Source organism: Andrographis paniculata, unplaced genomic scaffold (genome assembly GCF_009805555.1).
Source record: "Andrographis paniculata isolate CXL003 unplaced genomic scaffold, ASM980555v1 Contig19END, whole genome shotgun sequence".
Taxonomy (NCBI): Eukaryota; Viridiplantae; Streptophyta; class Magnoliopsida; order Lamiales; family Acanthaceae; genus Andrographis; species Andrographis paniculata.
In genome coordinates, this window is record NW_026137479.1 from 16619 (window position 1) to 42232 (window position 25614).

The window sequence follows — 25614 nt, forward strand, 5'->3', positions numbered from 1 at the left end:
ATTGCGAACGAGGATTCGTACAGAGACGCCGACTGAGTCGCGTCATCCCGAAAAATCCAACAAGTGTTATCGTTTAAAAAAAAAAAAAGAACTCGTAACAAAAATTCTATAGGTGAACGTTTTTAAGTACATTTGAGTGATGAGTGAAGATCAATGTTAAAGTTCTTGCCTTTAGATAGATGTTCAATTAATCCTAACATAGAGAAGCAATGAATGAGAATCATATATAGGTGAAAGATACCATCTAACTCATTACATGAAAACAGGCCATTTCAGAAAAATAGGGGACAGATCAAATCAACTAACAAGAAACATACAAGAATACAAAGATACACAAGCACAAAATTACAAGAGGAAATTGTAGTGTGAATCTTCTGCTCATCTCTACAGAAAAGAGAGTATCGAACAATCTCAGTGACATCGACATAGACCTCAGCCAAATGGTGACGGGACAGGTCCAACAGGTCCAGCAATGGCATCTGATCTTTTAATGCTTCCCATTCCACAGATGATGCAGCCAGGCGTCGACAAAGCAGAGAACTTTGCGCCACAGAGGTCACAGACATCATACCCAATGGTGGACAGGCGGCTGAGCGTAGCAGCGCAGAATTGGGAGGGGTCTTCCAGGGGGTCGATGGATTTGTTGGTCAAGCCCCTCTGAATGCACATGTCAATCAGGCTTCTCAGCTCGTCTTGCTTGCCTGGAGGTGCTTTGGAAAGGAGAAGTTCCAGCATCTGTTTGGCATAGCCATAGTTCTGCACATCCATGTTTCTTTTTATGGCAGTTCGGATGCAATTTATCCTGTGCTTGGCAAGAAGAGGCAATGAACCCAAATGCCGTGCCAATCTAGCCATCTCGTCTTTTGCGCTGAGTGCGCTGGGGCCTTGAACTTTTTGCAGCCGAATGATTTCCTGTTGTGTGAAGAAAAGGGTTCAGAATTTCGAGAAGTAGAGGCAGGCAGTATTGATGACAAAATATCCATATTTGAACAGCATGAATCCAAATATTCCTTTCAGTAATCATAAGTACTCAAGTAGGCAGGAAAGTAATGATATGAATATCCAAAACAACAGAGGTTATGTTTTCTTAAGGTTCCTCAAACAATCATATGCCAAGCATATACACTTCAATAAGTTCTTCCCTCTAAAATTAAAACTCAATTATAACTTGATCCTTAACTCTATTAGAATTCCAAATCTAGGATTACACACATCAATAAGTTCTTACCTCTAAAATTAAGAATAATTCTTAAATACTATTAGAGTGGTGTAAAAATACAAAACACAGTAACATTTACTCTAACCATTGGTGTGCAAATCATAAAAAGGAAATAAAAGAAGGGGAAGGACCCAGTGTCGTGTGAGGAAATGATGGGGAAATGTACTAAGACCTAGGCATTTCAAGGAAAGAAATCGATATTTACTTCTCAATAAAATACCTATAAGAATTTTAATGAAGAATCCAAGCTTTATTATGGTTTCTGGAACCTGTCTTACTTTCAATAAGAATACACTAGTTTTTTTAAATCTAGTCTGGAAGGCCCCAATGTTGTCCTGTCCATCTGTGTTTTGTAAGGAAGTAATAAGAAAAGTAACTTCTAAAAGGCAATAGTAGTTGGAGGCTAAGGGTGCTTCCTTGGCTGCAAAGTCAGTTTATGGTTTGTCATCGTTGAGAAATTGCAACAGACACACATATTAAATTGTTTCCACATGCAAAAGAAAGAATAAGAACAAACAAAATAAAGAATAAAATATTGAGCACCATCGGAAAATCTTAATTAATACCTGAAGAAGGGTAACTGCTATCTTATATTGGGCACAGATAGTGGCTTGCGCCTTGATATCAGCACCACGAGATTGATCCTTGGCCAAAGCTAGGAAGGCCTCATCAAAACAGGATAATGCATCTGAAAGTTGATTCTGCTCCAGGTGAGCAAGTCCAGTCTTGAAACAAACGGCAGCAACAGCCCCACGTGGAACCTATAACAAAAGGAAAGCATAGAGATGCAGACAGTAAATAATTTAAATAAAAGAAACAGTTCAATCAAAAGGATACCATCATTTCAATTACATGAAATTGAGAATTCAAGTATGTTATGATACAATATTATCTGAATACATGCAAATCCAGGACAAGTAACCTTAAATTGACAAACAAGTCAATTTGCATCCTTTATTTGATATATCCACATCAAAATTTTTAATTTTCCACACCAAATATTTTCTATAGCCTGGTTTTTCCAAAATTATTATTTATTAACCATACACAACTAAAATAACAACAAAAATAAGGAACCAGCAATGACATGAATGCCTCCTTCAGAAGATTATAAATACGTGATAGGCATAAGAAATGTATGAGGAACTTGCTACCAACTATCAAAATAACCCCCCCCCCCCCCCCCAACAGTTTATTTGCAGTTAATTTCAAAGGTGCGAATTACAATCCATAATGCCCTAAAGGAAAGTCAGTTATAAAAAGCAGGACCTAGAAAGACATGCAGTCTACATGATATGCTGTCCCCAATATATATATATATATATGTGTGTGTGTGTGTGTGTGTGTGCATACGTGGAAAACACAGATAATTTACCTGTCCAGGACGCACAGTTTTTGGGGGAGAAGCTGCATTAGGAGGTCTTCCAGATGTTTCAGACCCTGGACCTTCAAGTGAACTGAGGTCGAGGGGTTGATCAGAGCCTGGAAACTGTCCTGTGTGCATCTGTGGTTGAGATGGAACAGAGGCTTGAGGCAGGGGCTGTGGAGGAATACCACCATACAGAGTACCAGCAGATTCAGACACAGCCAGTGGTTGAGTTACTTGAGGAGGTACCCCACCATCGGGCAGACCAAACTCAACAGCAGGTGCACTGCCCCCCTGGTTAGCTGGGGTCTTGTTACTTTCAGCACTTTGAGCATTCTGTTCCATTCTAGAGAGAAAGGTCCCAGGTGGAGGAAGGGATGCTGCAACCTGAACGGATGATATTGTATTCTGGAAGAAGTCCTCTGGTATTGGCCTAGCACTAACTCCAAAGCTGGGTCCCTTTGAGGTAGGCTGGGGTGGTGGTTGAACCAATGTACTGGTTCCAAAAATATCAGCTGGAGCAGAAACTAGACCTGCTGCAGTTCCAGTGGTTGTGGTGGCTGGTTGAGGTAAAAGCAGGCCAAGATCTTGTGCTGAACCTGTTGATGACTTGGTCCTACTCATAGGCATACCTAATTGTTTAGTAGCTTCCTTAATTTTGTTGACATCCACTGTAGCAGATGTAACTGGTTTGTCTCGGATCCTGATTTGCAACTTTTTGGTTTTAGAAGTTCCTTCCTCATCACTGCTGCTATCATCTGCAGTAGAACCATATGGCAATTTCTTGAACTCTTCTTCAGCCTTTGCCTGCGCATCAACTGCACCAGAGACAGTAAATTGCTGGGAGAGAGTTTCTAGACCATTCAAGGAACCACTCTTTGATTCACTATCAGTGAGCCTAATGGGCTTGATCGATGTTGATGGAGCAAGAGATGTTGGAAGTCCATTAGTACCGACACCACCATCTGCTTTAAATGCTTTCACTAAACTATCTTCTCTCACTTCAACAACATTGCCTCTTCCTCTGATCAAACCAAGATAAACACCAATGTGATCAGTGACAATGGCCGGGATGGGGCCATCATCAGTTCTCATGTACGGCATCACCTCAGCAGCAAGTGCCCACTGAGGTATATCCTTCAAGTTTGTAGGTGTCTTGATCTCCCAGTTCCCACCACCCCATTCAGGCCCTTTAGGAACCATACTTTCAGCTGCAAAGTTCGCAAAAATGCCTTGTGTCCACCCAGTTGAACGGACTCTCAAAATCCTCTCGCAGTATCTCCTCAACTCTGAATCAACACCCTCTTCTTCTAACTTCTGGGCAAGACGCCTCATTGCACTAGGGTTTAGGTGACATATAAATAGATCAAGCATACTTTCATAGTCAGCTACAACTTCAAAAGTTTCTTTCGCACTGTCAAACTGACCATATCTGCAATGACATGTTACAGAAGTAAACATACACTGACAAGATCAAACTTAACAAGCAAAGTTAAACAGGCTAGAGAACAAATATGCTGATATAAAGAACAGCAGTGTACAGACAAAAGCAATGGTAGTATTCCAAGTAATTTATAAAAAGTATAGTATGTGACATTTGTTTGAGTGAATGTTTTCTTTATGGAACCAATTTGAACCCTGAGAAGATTACTAGGGATCATACAAATCAATGTAATGGTGGGATGCCTTCAACTCTAATTCCAGGCATATCAGTCTATACCCTTACCATATTCTTCCAGCAACACAACTCAATAAATTCATCAGAACAATGATAAAATTAACACAAGTGAGATCAACCATGAAGAGGGTGAACACTATACTGACGTACAAAACTAACAAATTATTAAAAAATGGTTCTAGAAGTTTTATAAGAAGGTAAAGAATAATAAGCTATAACCTTATACATGCATATCCCAACTGGCGGAATCGATGGAACAAATGGGATGTCGGGGGGCATCGAGGGTAATCTCTTGACCGCAAAAACTCATCTTTCAATGCAGACAAAGCAGTAGAAAAACGCAGTGCTTTGATTGCATATGTCCCCCTTGAGATCTGCATCAAACACGTCATAACATACATTACAAAGATGATTAGCTGATATCTGATATCTTGATACATAAAATGGTATTAGGAAATCACCTGAGTGAACTGAGGCCCTGATTGTGAAAGTGATACAGCAAGATCACCACAAACCGGAGAGCCTCTGGCAAGAATATCAAGTGATCTTGGAGTAATTCGCAGGCTATCAAATCTGCAGTCAGAAGATGCACTAAAATATCAGCAATCAAGCTTTCAAGTTTGGTTTGATTTGCTGGAGGTTGCTAAGCCAGAAATGAACCTTGATGTTATTTGGTATAGAACTTCTGACAAATCAAGCTTTTGCTCAAAATGTTGCTGCATTGTAGCAAACCCAATAAGAAGAGGTTCAAGCAACCCAACAAGACAGCTCTTGATCTCAAATTTTTTCTTTTGTTTATAATCTATATCAGTTGGGTTTACGAGCAGCAGACGATCATTCAGAGCTCCTAGCAGCACTGTAGTAAATACCGACAGCTCAGATAAAGCACAAAATAGGTCTCTAATCACAACAGTAAAAACTCATATAGTCATTTCAGGTCACAGAGTTTACCTGCATTTGGCATACTGATTGAGAGAATGGTCCTAACTTTTCCATCCCAACCAAGAATGTTGACAGAAGTAGAAGTAGAAAAGAGAAGTGCTGGCCCAAGCCACAGCAGAGATCTATAGTATTGAAAGGTTAAGGGCATGTGCTTAATGATACAAATCTACAAAAGATGCAACAGTTACAGATGGGATGGGAGTGGTGGAACCTCCCACATACGAACAGACACAGTAAAAAACAGGGGCAACAATATCAAGGATATAGTAGGAAGTCCTTTATCGAATTTTGCAGAAGTACTTGCTAATATGTCCAAGTCCGCTGTTACAATGAGCACACGTTGTGTGGTCAGTATACCAGCAACAAATCCCCTGAGAGTTTCTTGCCATTGTACCTAAAATAACATTTTCCAGAATATATTAAAAGCCTCCAACTCATTAAACTTCTTTGTGAAAAATTACTTCTATTGAGAATTTATGGAAGTAGCCAACAGCACCAAGCTTTCTCAAACAAAATTCTAGACAACACAATCTCTGGAGATCAGATATAGAAATGCATGAACCATCTAAATTCATAATCTATGCTATTAAAGAACCAACTCCTTACTTCAGTTTTTGGTTTTCATTATTCGCTTCCTTAACCTATGTATCTATAATATTGTTCACTTCTCCACAATAGAGAGACCGCCAACTTATTATCATTTGATTCATTTTTAAAAATAAAACCAGTATAGGGTTATAGGTTTTGATAATTAATTACCTGAAGCACATTCTCATTGACTTTCAGCTTAATGAATTTGAGCCCTTCAGCTTTAGTTGAGATAATGTGTCCATCTGTACTAGGGAGACGGTATCCTACAATGAGCTTTCCCAAGCCAATCTGGTCCCCATGAGAAGCAAACAACAGAGTTGACTCTACAAAATGGACATTCACAATTACAAATCCAGCTTACATTATTGAATTTGAATTAGCACAGGCATTAAAGCACCTAGAGGAGTTGAAAAGATACAATCAACTTCAGTCTCAAACATGAATTGCATGGGACCCTTTACAGAAGTTGCTTCTGTTTCCACAGACTCCCCTTTTAGAACTCTTTCATTGTTTTCTAGGGAATCTTGTGAGGCCACTCCAGGCAGCATATATAAGGTAAGTGAAGTTTTATCATCATCAAGAATAGCATACTGATTTTCATTTGGACCAACAAAGGCGGCGGCTGCACCTGAAAATTTAGCAGGGAAAGTTGAAGTAATAATTACTTTGTGTGCGCTTAAAGATGATGATAGCAATGATGGACAAAGACAGAACAAACCTTTGATAGTTGTAACTTTACTATTTTGAAATTGAGGGTCCGTGTTTTCCCAGTACAGAACTACCTCGTTTGCAGCACCTCCAAACTCATAGACTACAAGAAACAATCGCTGCTTCTTACCATAAATAATAGATTTTGGATGCATCTCTACATTCCCAGGTATCTGAAAAAATAGATTTGTTTATTTCTACATAGATTTTTCGCACAATGATCACAGTCAAGGAAGAGCTTTCAGGATATTACCGAATTGTACAGTTTTTTGTAGATACCCTCATGTCCAGAAGTAAGATTATAAGCCATCAGGTTTGTCCCCTCAGTGTAGAATGCCCTGACTGGATAATGAAGAACCCGGTTCTCTTTACTGAAGAAATTTAGATCCAGATGAAGAGGCTGCCAAATTTAAGTAATTTTAGTAACCATGGATCCCACAGTATTATCCATAAATGTTACGCAACAATGCAATCTGTCACAACCTGGCAAACTGGAAAGTGTCTTAGGTGATTTTTAGCATCCAGTACGGTAATTAGAGGTAATCGAGCTATGGGCGCACTCCTTGCATGGCCTTCCATGAAATGCTACAACCACCATGAAGTCATAAAGAATAATCATAGAGATAATACGTAAAGATTCAAAACTCATTTAATGGCCTGACCAATCAGCAAAATCATATACTAATTTATAGAAACAACATAAATTGACAAGAAACACCACCACCAAGATAATCTCATTAATAACAACATTTGATTGATCCCAATAGGCACAAGAGACACCCCCCATTTGTGAGGGAACAGATAAGTTCCTAGTTTAATGGTGAGCAATTACTTTTTAGGTAAAGATTTTCACTGTAAAATTAACTTACACTGTAAAGAAAAGCTTTCCTTGCAATATCTGAGATTGTGAGTTGACTTTGGCTGCAAAAGTAAGACAAAAAAATCAATACAGCATGATCTTAATTTTTTAATACGTTATATTATAAAGGATGAAAACAATGCTTGAATGTGGATTGTGGAAAACATTATACATTTTTAAAAGTGTCTATTACAGAAATTAACCAAATACGATTACTGGATTAAAAGCAAGCGATAAAACAGGACCAAAGGAGCAAGGAAGCCAGAGAAGAGCTCATAAATCAACTTCCAAACTCACCCTTTCATGTGATGCTCTTGCAGTTGAGCTTGCAGTTGGTGATCAGCTAATATGCCAGATGAACCAAGGGCCGCAAGTTTTTCCTTCAAAACAGATGCTGCTCGAACCATAATGAAAACGAGTAGACCGTATCACATATACTACCCAACTGAAAGTAATAAAAGCGTCTAACTGTTGAAGTGATTCACTAAGGTTGCATAATTCTATAGAAATGTAAATATGAATCAATGTACAGCTAGAGATATTAACACAATTCGAATTCATGGTGCTCAATGCAAAGTGAAGAGACCATCCAGTTTAAAAGCCAGAGTACCGACCTTGGACACAGTTAGAAATTAACAGTTTAATACCTCAAAGTTGATATACTTTTCTTAAAGATGTATCAGAACAATATTTGCTATAGGTGCTACATTCACATGAAGAAACTTAAAAACAAAACTAATAACAAATATAAAGATGCCCTATCTTCTATAAAGTGTCAATCAACCAGTATAAGTTTATAACTAGCCATCACCTGATGATCCCCTTGCACTCTGCAGAACTGCAAAAAGTTGTTTCCGCCCCTCTCTAGTGTATGCAGCTCTGTTCTTCCGGTTGTCACCACCACTAATGCTCTACAAAAACCATATAAATCTCTTTTATCAATACAATGTACGAAACACTATGATCTTCCATAGAGCATTATAAGGATTCTTACAGCAAAAAGCAATGCTGCTAGATTCAACTTTGGGTGCACATCCAAAGCTCTTATTCGTGGAAGAGGATAAACAGTTTCTCCGCCTTGCTGAGACAGAATGCGAGGGATGTCGATAGATTCAATAGCTGCAAAAAATAAGATACAACAGAACCAATGAAAAAACTATGCATGTCCTTTTGTAAGGGGTGAAGAGGAAGGAGATAACAATAAGCTATCTGAATTTAGCTGAGAGATGCAGCAGCAGATGAGCTTCTTCTTCTTTTCAGTTTTTTTTTTTTTTTTTTTTTTTTTGGTATACAACCATCAAACACCATGGAGTCAACTACTTACCCATTGATTATCAATGGTGTCAGTAGGTGGTTAGCGCAGAGAGACGAACCATTTTCCTTTATCACTTATCCCTTATCATAACATATGACCAAAATCATAATTAAATATCCATTTCAAGGCGTACTTGTAAAACTGTAGTTAACTATCCAGATTCTATATCACATGAAACTACTTGCCTAAACAAAAATTCTCCCAGGAACTAAATACAATTGAGGAGATTAGTAGTACATTTATCCAGGAATTAGAGTACAGCTACGTCTTTATCTATATGCCCCACCATTATTATTCTTTTGGATTATGACACTGAGATGACTAAAAGTCAAGGCCAAAATGGAATTTAAAGGTTTTCAAATGACAAGAAAATTGGAACTTTCAGAAGATATGCCTTCCTTTTCTACCCTTATAGATTTAAGCATCTCCACAAGTCAAATATGGATCTTGAAAATTTTCTTGTAAGAAGGATGCAAAAATAGCATAACACTTACCGAATTAATTAGAAACAGATAATCCATCATGTAATCAAGTGCTCTTGAAGTACTTTATAGTCAACTAACCAGCAGGTTCAAAAAATTTGCTAGGTATTCACATTTACTCCTCCAGACTTGCATATCTTTTGATCAAGCAATAAAATCTCTGGTGAAAGTGTAGACAACATCAGCATATGCCAATTGAAAAAATTATAAACAAAGTCCATAGATGAAAACAATATTTGAGAGGACATGCCAAAGCATAAATAAGCTTGAGGCCAGAGTTACGAAACACTATGATCTTCCATAGAGCATTATAAGGATTCTTACAGCAAAAAGCAATGCTGCTAGATTCAACTTTGGGTGCACATCCAAAGCTCTTATTCGTGGAAGAGGATAAACAGTTTCTCCGCCTTGCTGAGACAGAATGCGAGGGATGTCGATAGATTCAATAGCTGCAAAAAATAAGATACAACAGAACCAATGAAAAATATGCATGTCCTTTTGTAAGGGGTGAAGAGGAAGGAGATAACAATAAGCTATCTGAATTTAGCTGAGAGATGCAGCAGCAGATGAGCTTCTTCTTCTTTTCAGTTTTTTTTTTTTTTTTTTTTTTTTTTGGTATACAACCATCAAACACCATGGAGTCAACTACTTACCCATTGATTATCAATGGTGTCAGTAGGTGGTTAGCGCAGAGAGACGAACCATTTTCCTTTATCACTTATCCCTTATCATAACATATGACCAAAATCATAATTAAATATCCATTTCAAGGCGTACTTGTAAAACTGTAGTTAACTATCCAGATTCTATATCACAATGAAACTACTTGCCTAAACAAAAATTCTCCCAGGAACTAAATACAAAAAGCTTGAGGAGATTAGTAGTACATTTATCCAGGAATTAGAGTACAGCTACGGGCTCTTTATCTATATGCCCCACCATTATTATTCTTTTGGATTATGACACTGAGATGATGAGAAGAGGAAACTAAAAGTCAAGGCCAAAATGGAATAAAAAGATTAAAGGTTTTCAAATGACAAGAAAATTGGAACTTTCAGAAGATATGCCTTCCTTTTCTACCCTTATAGATTTAAGCATCTCCACAAGTCAAATTCATGCCAACAAGATCTTGAAAATTTTCTTGGCAGAAGGAAGGAGGTGCAAGAAGGATGCAAGAAATAGCATAACACTTACCGAACCCTTAAAAGACACGTTAGAAACAGATAATCATGAAAGTAGATTCATCAGAACAATGTAATAGACAAGTGCTCTTGAAAGTACGGAACTTTATAGAGAGCTCAACTAACCAGCAGGTTCAAAAAAATTTGCTTGTGTTGGAGGTCTGTTTGGATTCACATTTACTCGAGTTCTCCAGACTTGCATGCTTCCATCTTTTGACAAAGTGACAAGCAATTGCAACGTTGGAATCCAAGAAACAGATGTGATTGGTTGTGAGCCCACCTGGGTACTAGAAAGTGTACGACAACATCAGCATATGCCATTTATTGAATAAAAATTATAAACATTGAAGTCCATATTATTTAGATGAAAACAAATATTTTGAGAGGAGATGAATATCATGCATTGACAAAGGAGTGAGAATGTCATAAATAAGCTTGAGGCCATGAGTATGCTTATTCCATTCCATATCTACTTAAGCTCGATGAAAAGGCTGTTCTACGATCTATCGCAACTTGCCGGTGGTCTCAACTTGGCAGTACGCACAAATTAATACAAGCACAGGGAAATAGCACAATATACAAAACAGTAAGAGGATAGGTGATACTAAACAAAGAATAAAAGAGTCCAAATAAAAGAAAGAGGAGTCTAAGCCCAAAAGGTGAATTGCAGGATAGGAAACTAAAAGAAACCAAGAATGAAAAAGTCATCTACACCTGAAATAAGTTACCGATCAGTCTTGGAATAATGATGTAGTAGCCCAATATAATATTTAAAAAATTAAAATAAAATAACAATTTGATTGCACCCCTTGGCATATGGGTAACTTACATTCCAATCATAAATGGTCTTTCAGTTGATACATCCCATGCCAAAAGTGTGCCTCGTCTATCACCGACAAATATCCATTCCAATGTTGAATGAAATGCAAATGCTCCAGCACCCTGTAACCTAATGGTGTTATCAACTGCAAAAGGCATCAAATAATAAGTACTGAATCGGAAAGGAAATCAAGATTCGTGAGGCTTAATAATCATGTGTAGTGCTGCAAAGGAGATTGTTGATAAGTGCTGATCAACTATTACGCTGTAGGGTGTACTGAACAGCATAGGTGTGGATATTGTATGCTCGAATGAGACCATCTTGATATGCCACATACTGAACAGCAAGAGAACGAATAATTAATCAGCTTCATAACTTCTGGGGATGCATATCATATTTCAAGATGTTTCCGGTCAAAATAAAAATTCTTACCAACGAAGGAAGTCGGGGATGGCAAGCAAGATTGACTATAGGTTTCTTCAGGTCAGTCTTTATTTTTGTAGGCGCTTTCCCTCCCTCCACAGTCCCAACAACTTGACAGAGGAAATAACTACCGATTCAGAGAAGTGTAACAAATCTAGCTTGAAAGTAGGACAGATATCTCAATAGCAGCAGTAGTGTAATCACAGTCGGTGGCAACTTATGATAAAAAAAAGGGTGCCTTCTGTTTCTTGAGAAAATTATAGCTAGTGACCATCAAATCTTGGAACTCTAGCATATTCATACAAAAGTACAACAAGATACTGACGCAGAACAAACCAGGTTCTTCTAACTAATGCATGAACTTTCAAAAGCTTGGAAATAATGTTTGCTTCTTTACATTAGCCCGTGCATGATTATCCAGAATCTCCTCATCAGGGACAGCCAAATTAGAGCATTTGGGCCAAGAAATGTTTGAATTCAAAACTTCAAACAAATAAAGGATAAAAAAATTTTGTTCTTCAGGTTTTGTAAACCAATAATGACAGGAAATGTAATACTCAAGAAGTCAGAAATGGTGGAGAACTTGTTATATACTATGGACTTCCTTATTTTGCAGAGCAGGGACACGTAAATTTGGTTTTCCCTGTCCCATTCATTTCTTCCCTCCATATCCCACCTCAGTGACCTTACCATCTCAGTCTGGACTCTACATTATTTGCATACGAACAGATAATCACCCGAATCAAGAAACACAATTGCATAAAGATAACATGCCAAATAGGACCTTACCTGTTACACTCATTTTTTTATGAAAACCAAAAAACACAACAGGCAGAAGCTTTGTCAAGGCAAGATGGACTTCAGTGTCAATAGATATCTGTTCTGATCTCTTTTCAGGCGAATGCAATACACATGTTTGTTCGCTATCAAAGTCACAGGATCGAATTGTACAATCCTGCAAATAAACAAATTGCGTGTACCTCAAGTATATATTCATCATGTTCCTGGATGGAATATTATTAATGGAAAAACAGAATCTGATAAAAATCTATACAGCCGGGAGAAGTCCCACAAAATACACTGCATTAAAGATTAGAATATCATTCCAAAGCTCTATTAACCATAACTTAAACCATTTTACCACAGACATGAATCAAAATGTAAATTAGCAGTTACAAATTTGAAGCAAACAAATCAAAGATATGTATTCTTCTTAGTTCAATTCTGCTTTACTTTGTATTTGAGAACAAATTAATAAAAGCAAAAGACAGTTCACTGACCTCAAGTATAGCTATCACTGAATGGCCAGCCGTGGGGCTATAAGCCATGCGAACAACGGGTGAGCCTATGTCCACAGTCGCGATCTTACATCCAGTGTATGCATCAAACTCTGTAACCACATAAAAACAAGCGTAATTTTCTAGCTCTTTGTTATTCACCATCTACGAAATGAGCAAGGAAGGCAGCTTACCGATGATATAAGTACCGACGGCGGCGGAGACGAGGGCCTGAGTCGGATGAAACGCCGCAGCGTGAGGTTGTAAAGGCCTAGAGCTCCGACCCGCGTGGCGAAGATCCAAGTGCTGCACCGTCGCCCACTCCATTTCCAAATGAATTCAATCACTGCATCTACAGATCGTCAGGAAAACACTTGAATGAACGCTCGAAGATCTCAAATCAGGGGTAAAGAAAGAACCCAATCGAGGCTGCAGTCTTGGGCCTTCAGCAGATCAACAACTAATCGAATCTAGACTCCCGATGAACTACAGTCGACAACGACAATTTGCCAAGATTAAGGCTTCCACCCATCAACCGCCGTCGTTCGTTCTTGGCAAATTCTTCCAAGTTCCGACGGACCGGCTATTTTGTAAAATATAAAATAAATTAAAATAGGAAATTATTTTATAACTTCAAAAGACGAGAATATCCTTCACCACAGTAGACCCAAAATACTGTAAGCAAGATATTGGGCCTCATTTGTTGGGCTTTTTCTCGCCAACCCAAAAAAGTAGAATGGGCTTTGTTGTAAGCCTATTTTACATAGCCATCATCTCCGTGTATGAAACAGGGCTTTGTTCCTTTTGTAACTTATATTGTTTAGTTATACTATTTATTTATACAATATTAAATCAATTTTTTAATACATATAATTTTAGGTATTTTTATTGTAAAGTATGTGGAATCATAAAAATATTATAGGTTAGGATGTTTTATGCGTTTTTTTTAATTTTGTTATTAATAGGTGTATATTTTATAAAAATTAGTGTATTTGGTTTAAATCAATTTTTCATTTCAAATTAAACTCAAACAAATTATATGAATATTTATCGGTTGTGAGTTTCAACCATGTGTAGCAGGTGATCTACGGCGTGGAAGTTTGAACCCTCACCACCAGGCCTATTAATTATACTTTAAATGATATTTAGTAGTCAAGATACTTTCACATGCTATTTAACTTATTGATATTTTTAAATTTATGGTAACAAAAGTAAGTAAATAAATACATACGAAATAAATAGAATCCGGGTCGGTTGCAATACCTCCAATCATTCCCAACTACCAATTATTAAGGCCAGGCCCAACCAATAAATCAAAGCACATATGTATTGAAAATAAATAAATAAATAAATATATATATATATATATATTACATAGTCGTATAATGATAGTATGATATATTCTCTCCAATCATTTGTATTGAAATGACAATCACCATCTCCATTTCTTCTTCACTACCTGTCCATTTTCCTATCACTAAACTCTATAATATGAAGCTGTCATTTTGTTTGTTAACGGGCTCTGTCACTTTGATTACGACATTAAATTTATATCTACAATAAAAATATATATAAATAAATTGTATTCATACTAAAACCGTATTCTTCTAACATTACAATTCTATTATTTTTTTTTTTTTTTTTTTGAGTAAATTTAAGTACCCAAATTACAAGTCTATGTATAAATACAAAATCAACGCCCACACAATCACCCGTCTATTGCCTTTCTGTCTATCTGTGACTGTTATATATTCTTTCAGTTTTTTTAAAATAAACTTTTATTAAAGCAAGTATTTGAACATATATTTTGACAATAGATAAAATAATAATTAAGAATATGTTTATCTCGATTTGAATTGAAAAGAAATTTATTTATTTATTTATAAAAATATCATATTAAATATTTGTTTTATCTTTTTAATTTACAAAGTAGAACCCAAACCATTTCTATAAGACTTTCATTTTTATTTTGATTTTGAATAATAATATTTTAAATTAAAATAATAATTTAATGTATAATATGTATTCATGTGATAGTTTAAATATAAAATTTAATTTTAATGTAATATAATAAATAAAATTGAATGTTTAACTTGATATTTTTGGATAAAAAATAATAATAATAAAATTAAGTATAATAAAATTAAGTGAAAATTTGTATAAATAAACATATCCAATAATTTTTTAAAAATAAATTTTTTAAAAAAAAATATATAAAAATGCTTTTGGTGCTAATGATAAGTGGGCACGGTGCAATAGACCCTTCTCGAATCCATAAATTACTGATAATAAATAAATTAATTAATTAATATTGAAAAGTTTTTTTGAAAATTAAAAAGCATTCGAACCCACCATTTTAATGTTCACTTGTCCCCAATTATGCCTCGTGAAAACGACGGTCGATGTCTCTTTGAATGTAATGAAAACGACATCGCATCGATTCTCTTTTCCTTCTTTTCTCATTGGAGAAATTTTTTATTTAGAAATAATATTGAATAAATAAATAAATAAAGATCGCGAAAACGACTCCTTTTCTTAGACTCAAACAATTAGTGTGTTTGTTTGGGATTTGGATTTTGAGTTGAGATTTGAATAGTTGTATAATGTGATATAAATAGGTATTCATGTAATATTTTGAATGTAAAATTGATTTTTAGTATAATATAAAAAATAAAAAATAGGTATTTGATTTGATTTTTTTTGGGAAAAAATGAGATGAATAGTGTATTTAAAATCCAATCCCCAAACAAACACACCCTAAGAAGATCTTTAGCTATTATTATAGTGAATGTTAATAGAAATTAGCCAAAAAAAATTTAAAAATACAATAATATAAAATAAAATAAAAGGAAGGGTAAAAATACGTATATATGTATTGTATTGCTATTCATCCCCAAACAAACGCACCCTTCGTAGAAAATAAAAGTCAATGTAACTTTGGATACTAATTGGGGGTTTTATCATAGTTGTACGTTAGCTACAAATTGGTGTACCTTAGGACACCTGACATGAGAATTCATCCTTTTTATTTTTTTATTTTTATTTTTATTTTTATTTTTTACGTGATCATACTTGTTTGTGGTCATGCTTACCCTGATAAGCAACGTCGGCGGCGGTGTATATTTATCTTTTCGATCTTAGTTTTATTTTAGGAAAAAATATATTCCATATTTATAATTAATTACTTATATTTCATTTTAGTTTTATTTTTATTTAAAATATTATATCAAAATATTATTGTAATTAAATTTTAAATCAAAACCTCGATTTTAAATAAGGACCAAACTCATATTTATATACAAATGTTTAATGTTAACTATAATTTTTTCAGTTGTATTTTCAATTTATTCATATTTGTTATCATTGTATTGATATTATTTTAAGGGAGACTTGGACTAAAATCCCTGTCAGTGTATTTTGCTTGCAATTCAGTCCCCATTGTAAATTAATTGATTTGCAGTCCCTACTTTATTGATTAGATATGTTATAACTTCCTTCTTGTATTTTCTACTCAATTACAATTGTATATGCAACATGTACTTACGATTGATTAATAAATACTCCCAATTTTATAATATATACATACATTACCTCCCGCTCTACCCCCAGTATACGATTAGATAATTCCATTTAAATACTGCGTACTTTATTTTGTGATTTTTTTTTAAAAAAAAAATCACAGAAAATATGCACGATTTAAAAACTGAAACATTCCCTAACTCCCCTCACTCTCCGTTCAAGCCCTAGTTCTTCGAGAAGGAAATCGTCCCTCGCGAACTCGACGATCAGCAGTAAGACATTTTGTTCAGCGAAATGGTGAGAAAAACCGCGAATCCGCCGCGATCCCCCACGAGGAGTTCAAAAAAGTAAGTGTCTGGTCGAAACCCTTTTCGTTTTATGATTTTGTTGACAATCGAATTTTATATCGTAGTTTATTCGATTGTTTGGGGTAGAAGCCTTGGTCCCGTGTTTGTATACCTCGGTTCAGTGATGAGGAGCCCTGGGTGTTCGGTGTTGTGTTTGTTCAACGGGTGGTTTGAAATTGTTCGAATTTTTGGCCAGGAAACCCGGTTCGGCCGATTTTGGGTGATTTTATCTGTTTTATCTTTGATTTTGTTAATTTTGGAGATGTATATTTTGTTTAGTTACTCGAAGTTGCATATTTTAAGTTTTTTGGTGGATTGTTCGGTAATTAGTCATATTTGTGGGTTGATAAATGCGATAATATTAGGCACCAGGAGTTTCATTTGTTTGGTCTAATTTGCCAATTAATATACCTGAACGGCACTGTTGTATACTCGGAATGCGTTTTTACTCATGCTAAATTGTGAAAAACTTTTAACTAAATTAGAGATTTGGATAACGTGGACTTATGGTTTTTACTTACAGGCCAGGCAAGGAGCACAAATCGGTGATCAGCCGATTTGCATTACCTTTTTTTCATAATGAGCTGGGCAAACTGAAGCAACACATGACAGACGAACACATCGCAGCTATAAACATGACACCATTCGGGCATTTTCTGGATTGCCCGAAAATGAAGTTTCCATGGCACCGACTTGTTGCCCTCGTCAATAGCTTTAGTTCGGAATCTATGTCCTTCAAGATTGGAAGTGACATTGAGCTTCCGTTTGACGTTGAAGAATATTCTGTAGTCTTAGGATTACATGCGAAAGGAGTCTACGTGACCGAAAACACATCGGTCGAAAGCGAATGGTTTGTTCGAATTTTTGGGAGCAAGCCACGTTCTGTAACCCGCGGCCAGGTGTTGCAGAAGCTACGTGAGGCTCTGTTGCAGGGGCTGGAGCCTCTTTCTGTTGCGGATGTTGCTCGTCTTTTTATTTTGCTTGTTTTTGCAAATATTTTATTTTGTTCTGCGAATTATTCTGTACCCCTTTTTTTTGTTACCGTATGTGGAAGACCTGAGTGCGATTGGTGACTACGCGTGGGGACCCGCGAGTCACCGTTATCTGTTGAAGTCTATAAACGACTTCAAGTCTGGGAAAAAATATTTGACAGGCTGCACCGCGGGTTTGTTGGTAAGCAATGTAATATCGGATTTGTTAATTTTTTCTACTTATTTTGGTATATTGGACAATATGTATTATTGTTGGCAGTAATGTCTATTACAATATGTGCAGGCTTGGTTCAATGAGAGGGTCCCAACTCTGGACAAGGCACGGTGCCTTCTGAAGGTACCGCGTCTCTTTCGGTGGCTGAATAGCCTCGGTCCAATGTCCAGGGTTCATGCAGTTGGTGAATTGACTTCCCTAAAGCGGTCAGATGTTCAGGAATTCTATCGGATAGGCACGGAAGAAAAGTTCGTTCGTGCAATTTGCCATGCTTCAGAGGTAAATGCATTATTCAATGTTGCTACCGTTGTAAATGGATAAAATAATTTCTTATATGACATTATTAACATATGTTGCAGGAAGCAGCGCAGCAAATTGCGACATTGAAGGTGGAGCTGCGGAAGAAAGACACTGCAATTGCCAGACTTGCTCATAAATTACAAAGATCTAGAGCCGGTGTTGTCGATGACGACAGTGAAGGTGAGGGTGAGGACGATAGCGATGGCGAGGAGGGTGATGCAAACTATGGGGATGAAGAGACAGCAGACCGGATGGCTGTGGAGTCTGAGAGGAAAGAGAAGCAGGCCGACATGGAGGAGAAACAGGGTCAGGAGGAGGAGAGTCAGGGTCAAGAGGAGGAGAAGGAGAAAAAAACTGGGGAGGAGGAAATTCAGACTGAGGAGGATCCCGAGGAGGCAGCGGAAGAGCAAGCGAATACCGAGCGCCGAAGCAAAAAAAAATGGACATCCTTTTGGCCGAAGTTGATCCGATAAACGAGTCAGATGACGAAGGGGTTGGTAGCCTGCTAGAGTTTAACCAATTGATGGCCATTGTTCCTTATGTTGCACCGATAGATGTCAAGGTAAGCTAATTAATATAGTAAGTACAATTTGTCCGGTCGTAGTTGTCTATCTGTTGAATGATTATTTGCTTTGTTGAAATTGTAGCAGGGCGATGACTCTGACCGTGAGACTTGTAGCAGGGCCGCAGATTCATCGATTGTACGTGGTGTAATGGCACGTAAGGATCGGAAGAGAAAGAAGAAGCCTGAATTCGTGACACCCGTGTCGACACCGCGAATTGAGAAAGCGAGAAGAACACGGAGGGCGAAAGGAAAGTCAGCGGTCGACGTCAATAATGAGCAGGTACGTAGTTCCATACAAATATAAGTCGTCTGGCTCAAAATACTTCAGATAGATTCATAAATACCTAGTGTTTCTGCATCAATACCTGTACAATAAATACAGATACCTACGGAAACATGATTATCTTCATTGTTGGTTCAGGAACCATTTGTCGTCGGCGACGATGGGGACTCGGATGCTAAGGTTGTAGCAGACCCTGGAGCACAAAAGTGGGAGGGATATCGCAATAACGACAGCTACTGTGGAAAGGGTTCCTTATCTGAGGATGAGACGAACACCATTGAACATTTTCTCGCGTCATTCGTTGTCCGGTATTGCTATTCACTATTAAGGCTTTATATATTTTTCTCAATCGATGTTTTTATCCGTTTGCGACTATCATGTTGTAGGGACACTGTATGGCAGCAGGGCGTCGTGTCTGTCTCGGCCGATGCCATTTTAGAACTACTGTTTGACGAAGCTGTGAAAGGCGAAGTCATCGACGCGTACCTATATCATCTATGCAGCAATGAATATCAGCTCCAACACAATCCGCAGGTGCGGTGTGGTTGTGTGCCATGGTTCGTAGCGGTGAGTATCCTGTTTGGAATTTATACGGTTAGTATTACAAATCACATTGTTATTATTGCGTTGGTTGCTGTGTTCGATTTTCAGAAAGCCGTGAACGACGCGCTATCACGACCAAGCAGGGGAGCGAAAAAGCCGAGCATCAATAAGGGTAATGTACTCGCGTTTGCCAACTCGCTGCAAGTGACCGTAGGCCAAGAGATTGCCGGAATCATGGACAAAATCCGGTCTGGGTGCCGGTACATATTTCTACCCGTACACACCCGGTTCCACTGGCATCTCTGCATACTGGATACCGTCAAACGTGTTGTGTTGGAGTGTAACTCAATGCGCGACCCCTTCGGGCAGGGGAATGCAAAGAAATTGGTACGTCTTTCGAATGATCATAATTAATTGCCTATGGGTAGGGTGAATTCCTTAACGAAAGAGTAACGTTATTTGTGCAGACGCGATTTTTATCGTTGTATATGAACGCGTCACGACTATGGCCTATGGTCAGCGACATGCCCGAGTACATTAGATGCCGACACCAGGGTGAAACGTTGGACTGTGGACCTTTAGTCTGCATGTTCGCAGAGTGTTACGCGCGGGCAGGTCCAGATGTCAATGTCGTTGGTGTCCTCGGCGAGGACTTCGGCGATGTCAAGAGCTACCGAGGCACGATTGCGGCAAGGATATTGAAAGGTCCCCCTTCTGAAACGTAGACCCCGATGGAAAAATAGGGCAGGTTAACACATGTAATGAATTTGGATTGATTTGGGAAGTTTTTGCGTTGTGTGGCGAGGTGATGGATTTGTTGAATGTCTTCAGTTTGGATTGATCTGGGAAGTTATTGTGTTGTGTGGAGGTGATGGATTTGTTTAATGTCTTCAATTTGGATTGATCTGGGAAGTTATTGCATTGTGTATCGAGGTGATGGAATTGGTAAATGTCTTTTATGTGGATTGATTTGTCATCTTCATTATATACCTGCGTTGTGTGGTGATACCCGTTGATAGCTTTTATGTGCCTACGGAAAACTAGTATGTACTTCCATTTATATATTACATGCTCCAGTCATTTGCGTTTGTGGGACTGGTCATTTCTTTTGCACTGATCACTGAAATAGCGTTCACTTTGAATCAGTTCAACCGTGTCTGCGTTTCGCATAAAACCCTACTGGACGCCATGTTTTAATCGACCGGAGATACTGCAAGGGCTTACTCGTTAATTTAAAACAAACAATACTAAAAAAACATGATAATATTACAACAAAATATTTGTGCGGGACATAGGTGTCTGGTAATTGCGTGTGGGCCAACGTCTAGATTACAATCAACTATTTCCTGCGGAATGCTAAGCAACACGTGGTTACAGATAAGTGCTACTATACCTACAACTAGGATACCTACAACTACAACACAGATGCCCGCATACGCAATCTGTGTACCCCGTTCAGCGAGTCTGGTACTTAGCTCAGATGCATAAGTAACGGAGTCATTACTACAAATACCCTATAGTATCTATTATGTACCTACAGAAATAGCCTTTATACTTCCGTTACCATTTCAAATGCTCTGGTACCCTACGGGTGGGGACTCGGCCTTTTCTCTTAAAATATTCATGAACTGATGGTAAGAGTGTATTGGCTTAACCATGATAGTGTTTCTCGTCAACCCCATAATCTTGAATGGCGTGTTTTAGGCCACAGATTATACTTACATCGCTTACCCGTTAATTGAATTAGAACACAATAGAATAGACACGATAATATAACCACAATATAGTTGTGTGGCATATGGAAGTCTGGTACGTAGCTGTGTGCTGAATTTTAATCAATACTACGCCTCCAAGTTATTACACGGTAATACAATTTGAATACTGTATAAACAAAATAAAATATGGTTTGTACTCGGACCGCAACCCTATATGTTGGAATCATTATTCATATACCCTCTGTAAGCTATTGCGTACTTACAACAACCGTGACATTATACTTCAGTTGCAATTATGTATGCCCTGGTTACCTGTGGCTGGGGAAACAGTCTTTTTTTTTTTTCTTCAAATAGCATGTATTTACTGCTGATGGTTAAAGAAGGCATCAACAAATACTTAAGTTGTATGACACATGCAGTTGGTTAGTATGACGAGTTTAATACAACAACTATACCTCATAGTAATAACCCAAAAATAGGATAGCATGTACTTTCAAAACAATTAGATATTACATTAACCATCCGTCGCTACAGAGCTACATCATCAAATGCCTCAGTACATGAAAAATATACCTGCAGAATATAACTATGAACCTTCACAACTTCATCATATACCTGCGTGAGAGGGCTACATACCACTTACTACTGCAAATAAGTCGATGGATCCAACCAGTTACATCCTAGAGACACAAGAAACAATTACAATATAGCTATTGAATATGTACCTACTGTCTTAATATATACTCCTGGAAGCCAAGAAGATGTACAATGAAAAAAAGGTTCGCTAATCTATTCGTTGCTTGCAACTTCTTCTATTATGTCCAAGACGCCCACAACGACCACATTTTCGTGCATTCTTTACCTGCTGGGACTCGAACCTTCGCTTCTTTGGCCGGCCTGGTTGGACAGACGACGGAGGAGGGTGAATTTGGTCCGCCTGAATTTCAACAATCACGTCCATATCATGCGTCGGTACGGGATTTATTGGCTCATGGTACGTTTTTCTGTAGCATTCAATGCTATAGTAAAGATCGCAAAAATCATAAATTGACATACTGCATTTTTCAATGCAAGCGCAGGCATGCTTGCAGGGCAATCGGAACATTTGCCATTCTCGACAAGAGCATTTGCGCGCCTCCAAAACGACTGCGTATCTTTCATTACAATCTGTTACCTCGAATACAGTTCTAGAGGATGAACTGCATTGTAGCCGTCGAGACGCCATGTACGATAGTGCCAACTTGCTCTCCTGTTTTGGACAGAGCCTTCCGTGCATTATCTCCGACTTTTCGCGGCGTTCATTCATCATTACCATCACTTGCCTTCTAATGGTATCCAACATCCCAACGAATGGCATTGACCTCGCGGATCTCACCCAACTATTCCATGACTCAGCAATGTTATTATTTATTATTCCCCAACGAGTGCCTCTGAATAGTGAATTTGCCCAACATTTTGGGTGTGATTGGATAATGAAGTCCCTGGCCAATGGCATTGATTCGACCACAGAACTAATGTGGTTTTCGAAATCTCTCCTCAACGGAGCATAGGCGGCCTTATTGAAGACAGCGGTCCATCGCTTCTTATTATGCATTGGGTATCTCCGCATAACCTAAAAAAAAGACATTTTATGGCTGATCATAACCAGTGATGTTCATTACAAATTAATATTGACGTACATATACCTGGGTACGGAAGTTGTCCACTAAGTGTCGGAGACAGTACGCATGATGTGCTCCGGGAAAGACGCACGAGATTGACTTTAGTAAACCCGAGTGCCGATCCGAGAAGAATGTGTACTGTTTCCAATCCGTACGTCCCTCACATTCTAAAACAGATCGCAGCTTCCAGCAAAACCACTCCCAATTTTCATCATTTTCCGTAGACACAGCTGCAAGTCAACAAATTAGAACACAAATAACTACAAAGGTTTCCAACGTATAAGGGTACATACGTGCCTAAAGAGAGCATGGAAAACAGCATACACGAACAGCTATACCCAGCATTCTAACAAAATGACAACTGTAGCTAATATCAAATTAAGTACCAGAAAATGCTAAAGTAAACATCCCATCATCCCCATCCACTGCAATTGCACTTAGCAGACACCCTTTGTGTTTGTTTTTTATATGTGTCCCATCAAGAAAGAGTAGGGGCCTGCAACCCCTCAAAAAACCCAGTCGGCATGCACCTAAACAAACAAAAAGGCGTTGGAAACGTTTGGTTGCCTGCTCAACTTCGCAGTCTATAATACTTCCCGGATTTGACTCCCGAAGTGCATGACAGTACCACGGAAGTTGTGAGAAACTGTCTCTACCTCCACCATTAATTGCCCTTATCGCATTCTCTTTGCCACGCCATGCTTTATGATATTTCACGTCAATCCCATAATCTGTTTGGATATGCTCCCGGATGTCGGATGCCTTATACGCTGGCATAGAACGTATCTTATCTTTGTACACCTCAGAAATCCAGTTCGCATCGGCTGCTGGATGATCTCTTGATTGCAATAGACTCATAGTACATGTGTGATGTAAATTGCACTTACGAATGCTGAATGATGCATCACGAGCATGGAAGGATGCATAAATACGCCAACCACAACCTTTGTCGATGCACACCGCAATAATTTTGCTCGAATCATTCTTTTGGTACCTGAAGTGTTTCTGAGTGGCAATACAATAATTCTTCAGTAACTTTCTAAACTCCTGCGGTCCCTTGAATGTCTGACCTTCCCCGACAATGCATCTCTGCATTGCAATTAGACTAGTACTTTCGTCGGGAATAAAGATACCATCGGCGCAATCTTCGTTCAATCCAGAACATTCGGCCTCACCCCTACATTACAAATACAATAATAAGAATGAAAATTATATCAGATGTAAGTAGTTCTAATTTTATATGGTAATAGATATTTTCTTCGTAAATGGAAAAACATGGGTACCCATCTTACTCAACCGAGTATGTCCACGGTGTCTATGGTTACCTACCGTGTCATCCAGGGTATTTCAAAGAACAACTGCATCTATTTACCGTAGCAGGCTACATGATGCAGTAAATGCCATGGGCTACAGAAATTTCAACGCATCGATCATGGTACACCTACCTAAACCGGATTGCTAGAGGATATTGACAGTGGCGTGTAAAGAAGGAGTGAAAATCGTTAAATACCTTCAAGACGTTATATCCCCACTACATATCTTTACAATCTCTTCAGTGGTTCGTTCTGCACCGCGCTACTACAAAATCGCGGAGGTGGATACTTACTACCTACAAACAACATCGCAACAATATACCACGGTATTGTTGTATGCCAATATCATGAAAGAATTATTACTAACGTAACCTATAAACAATATGTTTTTAGATGTGTTGAACATGACATTATAAGTGCTTACAGACTGCATTCTTACATACTGCATTATAAGTGCTTACAGACTGCATTCTTTCATAAGGAACAATTGTGACTGCATTCTATAACAAAGTTTAATAAAGACTACTTAATTACAAATGATGAGTAACGTACCTGCGTCCAACCGTGCTTCGGAGAGGCACGCTCTGGTGCTCGCTTCTGCACCGTGCAATCATATCCACAAACATTACCTTTAACAAGATATGCATTCTCCACATATTGGCGACATCATCGTCACACAATAACGTCACGTAGCTTTTCTGAATAGGTGCAATATATTGGAGTTTTACCGCCTCAATGCTCACTTTATTCCATCTTTTCGATATATTCCGGTAAAGATCCTCCAGCGTGGTGCCCTCTTCTAAACGAATTACATGATGCTCACCTTCGTAGGAACATATAATTAATAATTTCAGACTACTTTGCTCCATGTCCATCGGAACCTAGCGATCCAACCAATGAATGTATGAACTATATTAGGTCGTATGGGCGATTAGATAATCTTACACAAAATACACTAAAATCATATGTTCTTACGGAATTCTAGTAATGTCTTGATCCTCAATAGCAACATATTACCCATTTCACAAAATAAATATTACCTTTAAACCCTAAATAGCAACAAAATTTATTATCAAAATCACCCAAAATAATACCCAAACATTTTCTTCCAAATAATAATTTTCCAACTAAGATATCGATACAAAAACACACCTGGTACATCTAATTTCGCCGGAGAACAAGAAAGACGGGCCAGGGAACCGGTGACAGCCTTCGGTAGTTCTTCGACCGAATCAACCGACACAAAAACACACCTGGTACATCTAATTTCACCGGAGAACAAGAAATACGGGCCACGAAAC

General features: G+C 38.0%; 2 protein-coding genes across 4 annotated transcripts; both read right to left on the reverse strand.

The window, feature by feature from the left end:
• Nucleotides 1-201: 201 nt before the first annotated feature.
• LOC127242437 (uncharacterized) lies at nucleotides 202-13444 on the reverse strand. 3 transcript variants are annotated; one of them, XM_051261988.1, is made up of 25 exons: nucleotides 13281-13444; nucleotides 13056-13207; nucleotides 12865-12974; nucleotides 12374-12539; nucleotides 11594-11694; nucleotides 11425-11497; nucleotides 11171-11306; nucleotides 10468-10628; nucleotides 8358-8482; nucleotides 8175-8274; nucleotides 7661-7757; nucleotides 7374-7425; nucleotides 6988-7089; nucleotides 6758-6904; nucleotides 6515-6677; nucleotides 6194-6424; nucleotides 5965-6119; nucleotides 5471-5599; nucleotides 5215-5332; nucleotides 4924-5119; nucleotides 4725-4836; nucleotides 4483-4637; nucleotides 2595-4017; nucleotides 1786-1980; nucleotides 202-912 (listed from the first exon to the last, which is right to left on the reverse strand). In XM_051261988.1, the coding sequence occupies exons 2-25, from the start codon at nucleotides 13186-13188 to the stop codon at nucleotides 433-435; spliced, it is 4860 nt and encodes a 1619-aa protein (XP_051117945.1). In that variant the 5' UTR covers nucleotides 13189-13207; nucleotides 13281-13444; the 3' UTR covers nucleotides 202-432. The 3 variants fall into 3 exon arrangements, with proteins under 3 accessions (XP_051117945.1, XP_051117936.1, XP_051117953.1); XM_051261979.1 differs by lacking the exon at nucleotides 8358-8482 and adding an exon at nucleotides 9485-9609; XM_051261996.1 differs by lacking the exons at nucleotides 11594-11694; nucleotides 12374-12539; nucleotides 12865-12974; nucleotides 13056-13207; nucleotides 13281-13444 and having other exon boundaries at nucleotides 11171-11283.
• Nucleotides 13445-22123: 8679 nt separating this feature from the next.
• Nucleotides 22124-24621, reverse strand: LOC127242199 (uncharacterized). The gene is made up of 4 exons (XM_051261645.1): nucleotides 24511-24621; nucleotides 23387-24177; nucleotides 23025-23230; nucleotides 22124-22951 (listed from the first exon to the last, which is right to left on the reverse strand). Exons 2-4 carry the CDS (start codon nucleotides 24093-24095, stop codon nucleotides 22124-22126), a joined length of 1743 nt encoding a protein of 580 aa, XP_051117602.1. The 5' UTR covers nucleotides 24096-24177; nucleotides 24511-24621.
• Between the last annotated feature and the right edge of the window lie 993 nt (nucleotides 24622-25614).

Bases quoted from the DNA above. Each gene is read 5' to 3' on its own strand.
- LOC127242199 (XM_051261645.1), bottom strand. From the start codon at position 24,095: ATGCAGAGATGCATTGTCGGGGAAGGTCAGACATTCAAGGGACCGCAG. The intron at 23,231-23,386 runs GTACTTAATTTG...GTTGACTTGCAG, and splicing joins GTTTACTTTAGCATTTTCTG to CTGTGTCTACGGAAAATGAT. The intron at 22,952-23,024 runs GTATATGTACGT...TCTTTTTTTTAG, and splicing joins TGGACAACTTCCGTACCCAG to GTTATGCGGAGATACCCAAT.
- LOC127242437 (XM_051261988.1), bottom strand. From the start codon at position 13,188: ATGGAGTGGGCGACGGTGCAGCACTTGGATCTTCGCCACGCGGGTCGG. The intron at 12,540-12,864 runs GTCAGTGAACTG...GTTTATTTGCAG, and splicing joins CAGTGATAGCTATACTTGAG to GATTGTACAATTCGATCCTG. The intron at 8,275-8,357 runs GTAAGAATCCTT...TGGTTTTTGTAG, and splicing joins TAGCAGCATTGCTTTTTGCT to AGCATTAGTGGTGGTGACAA.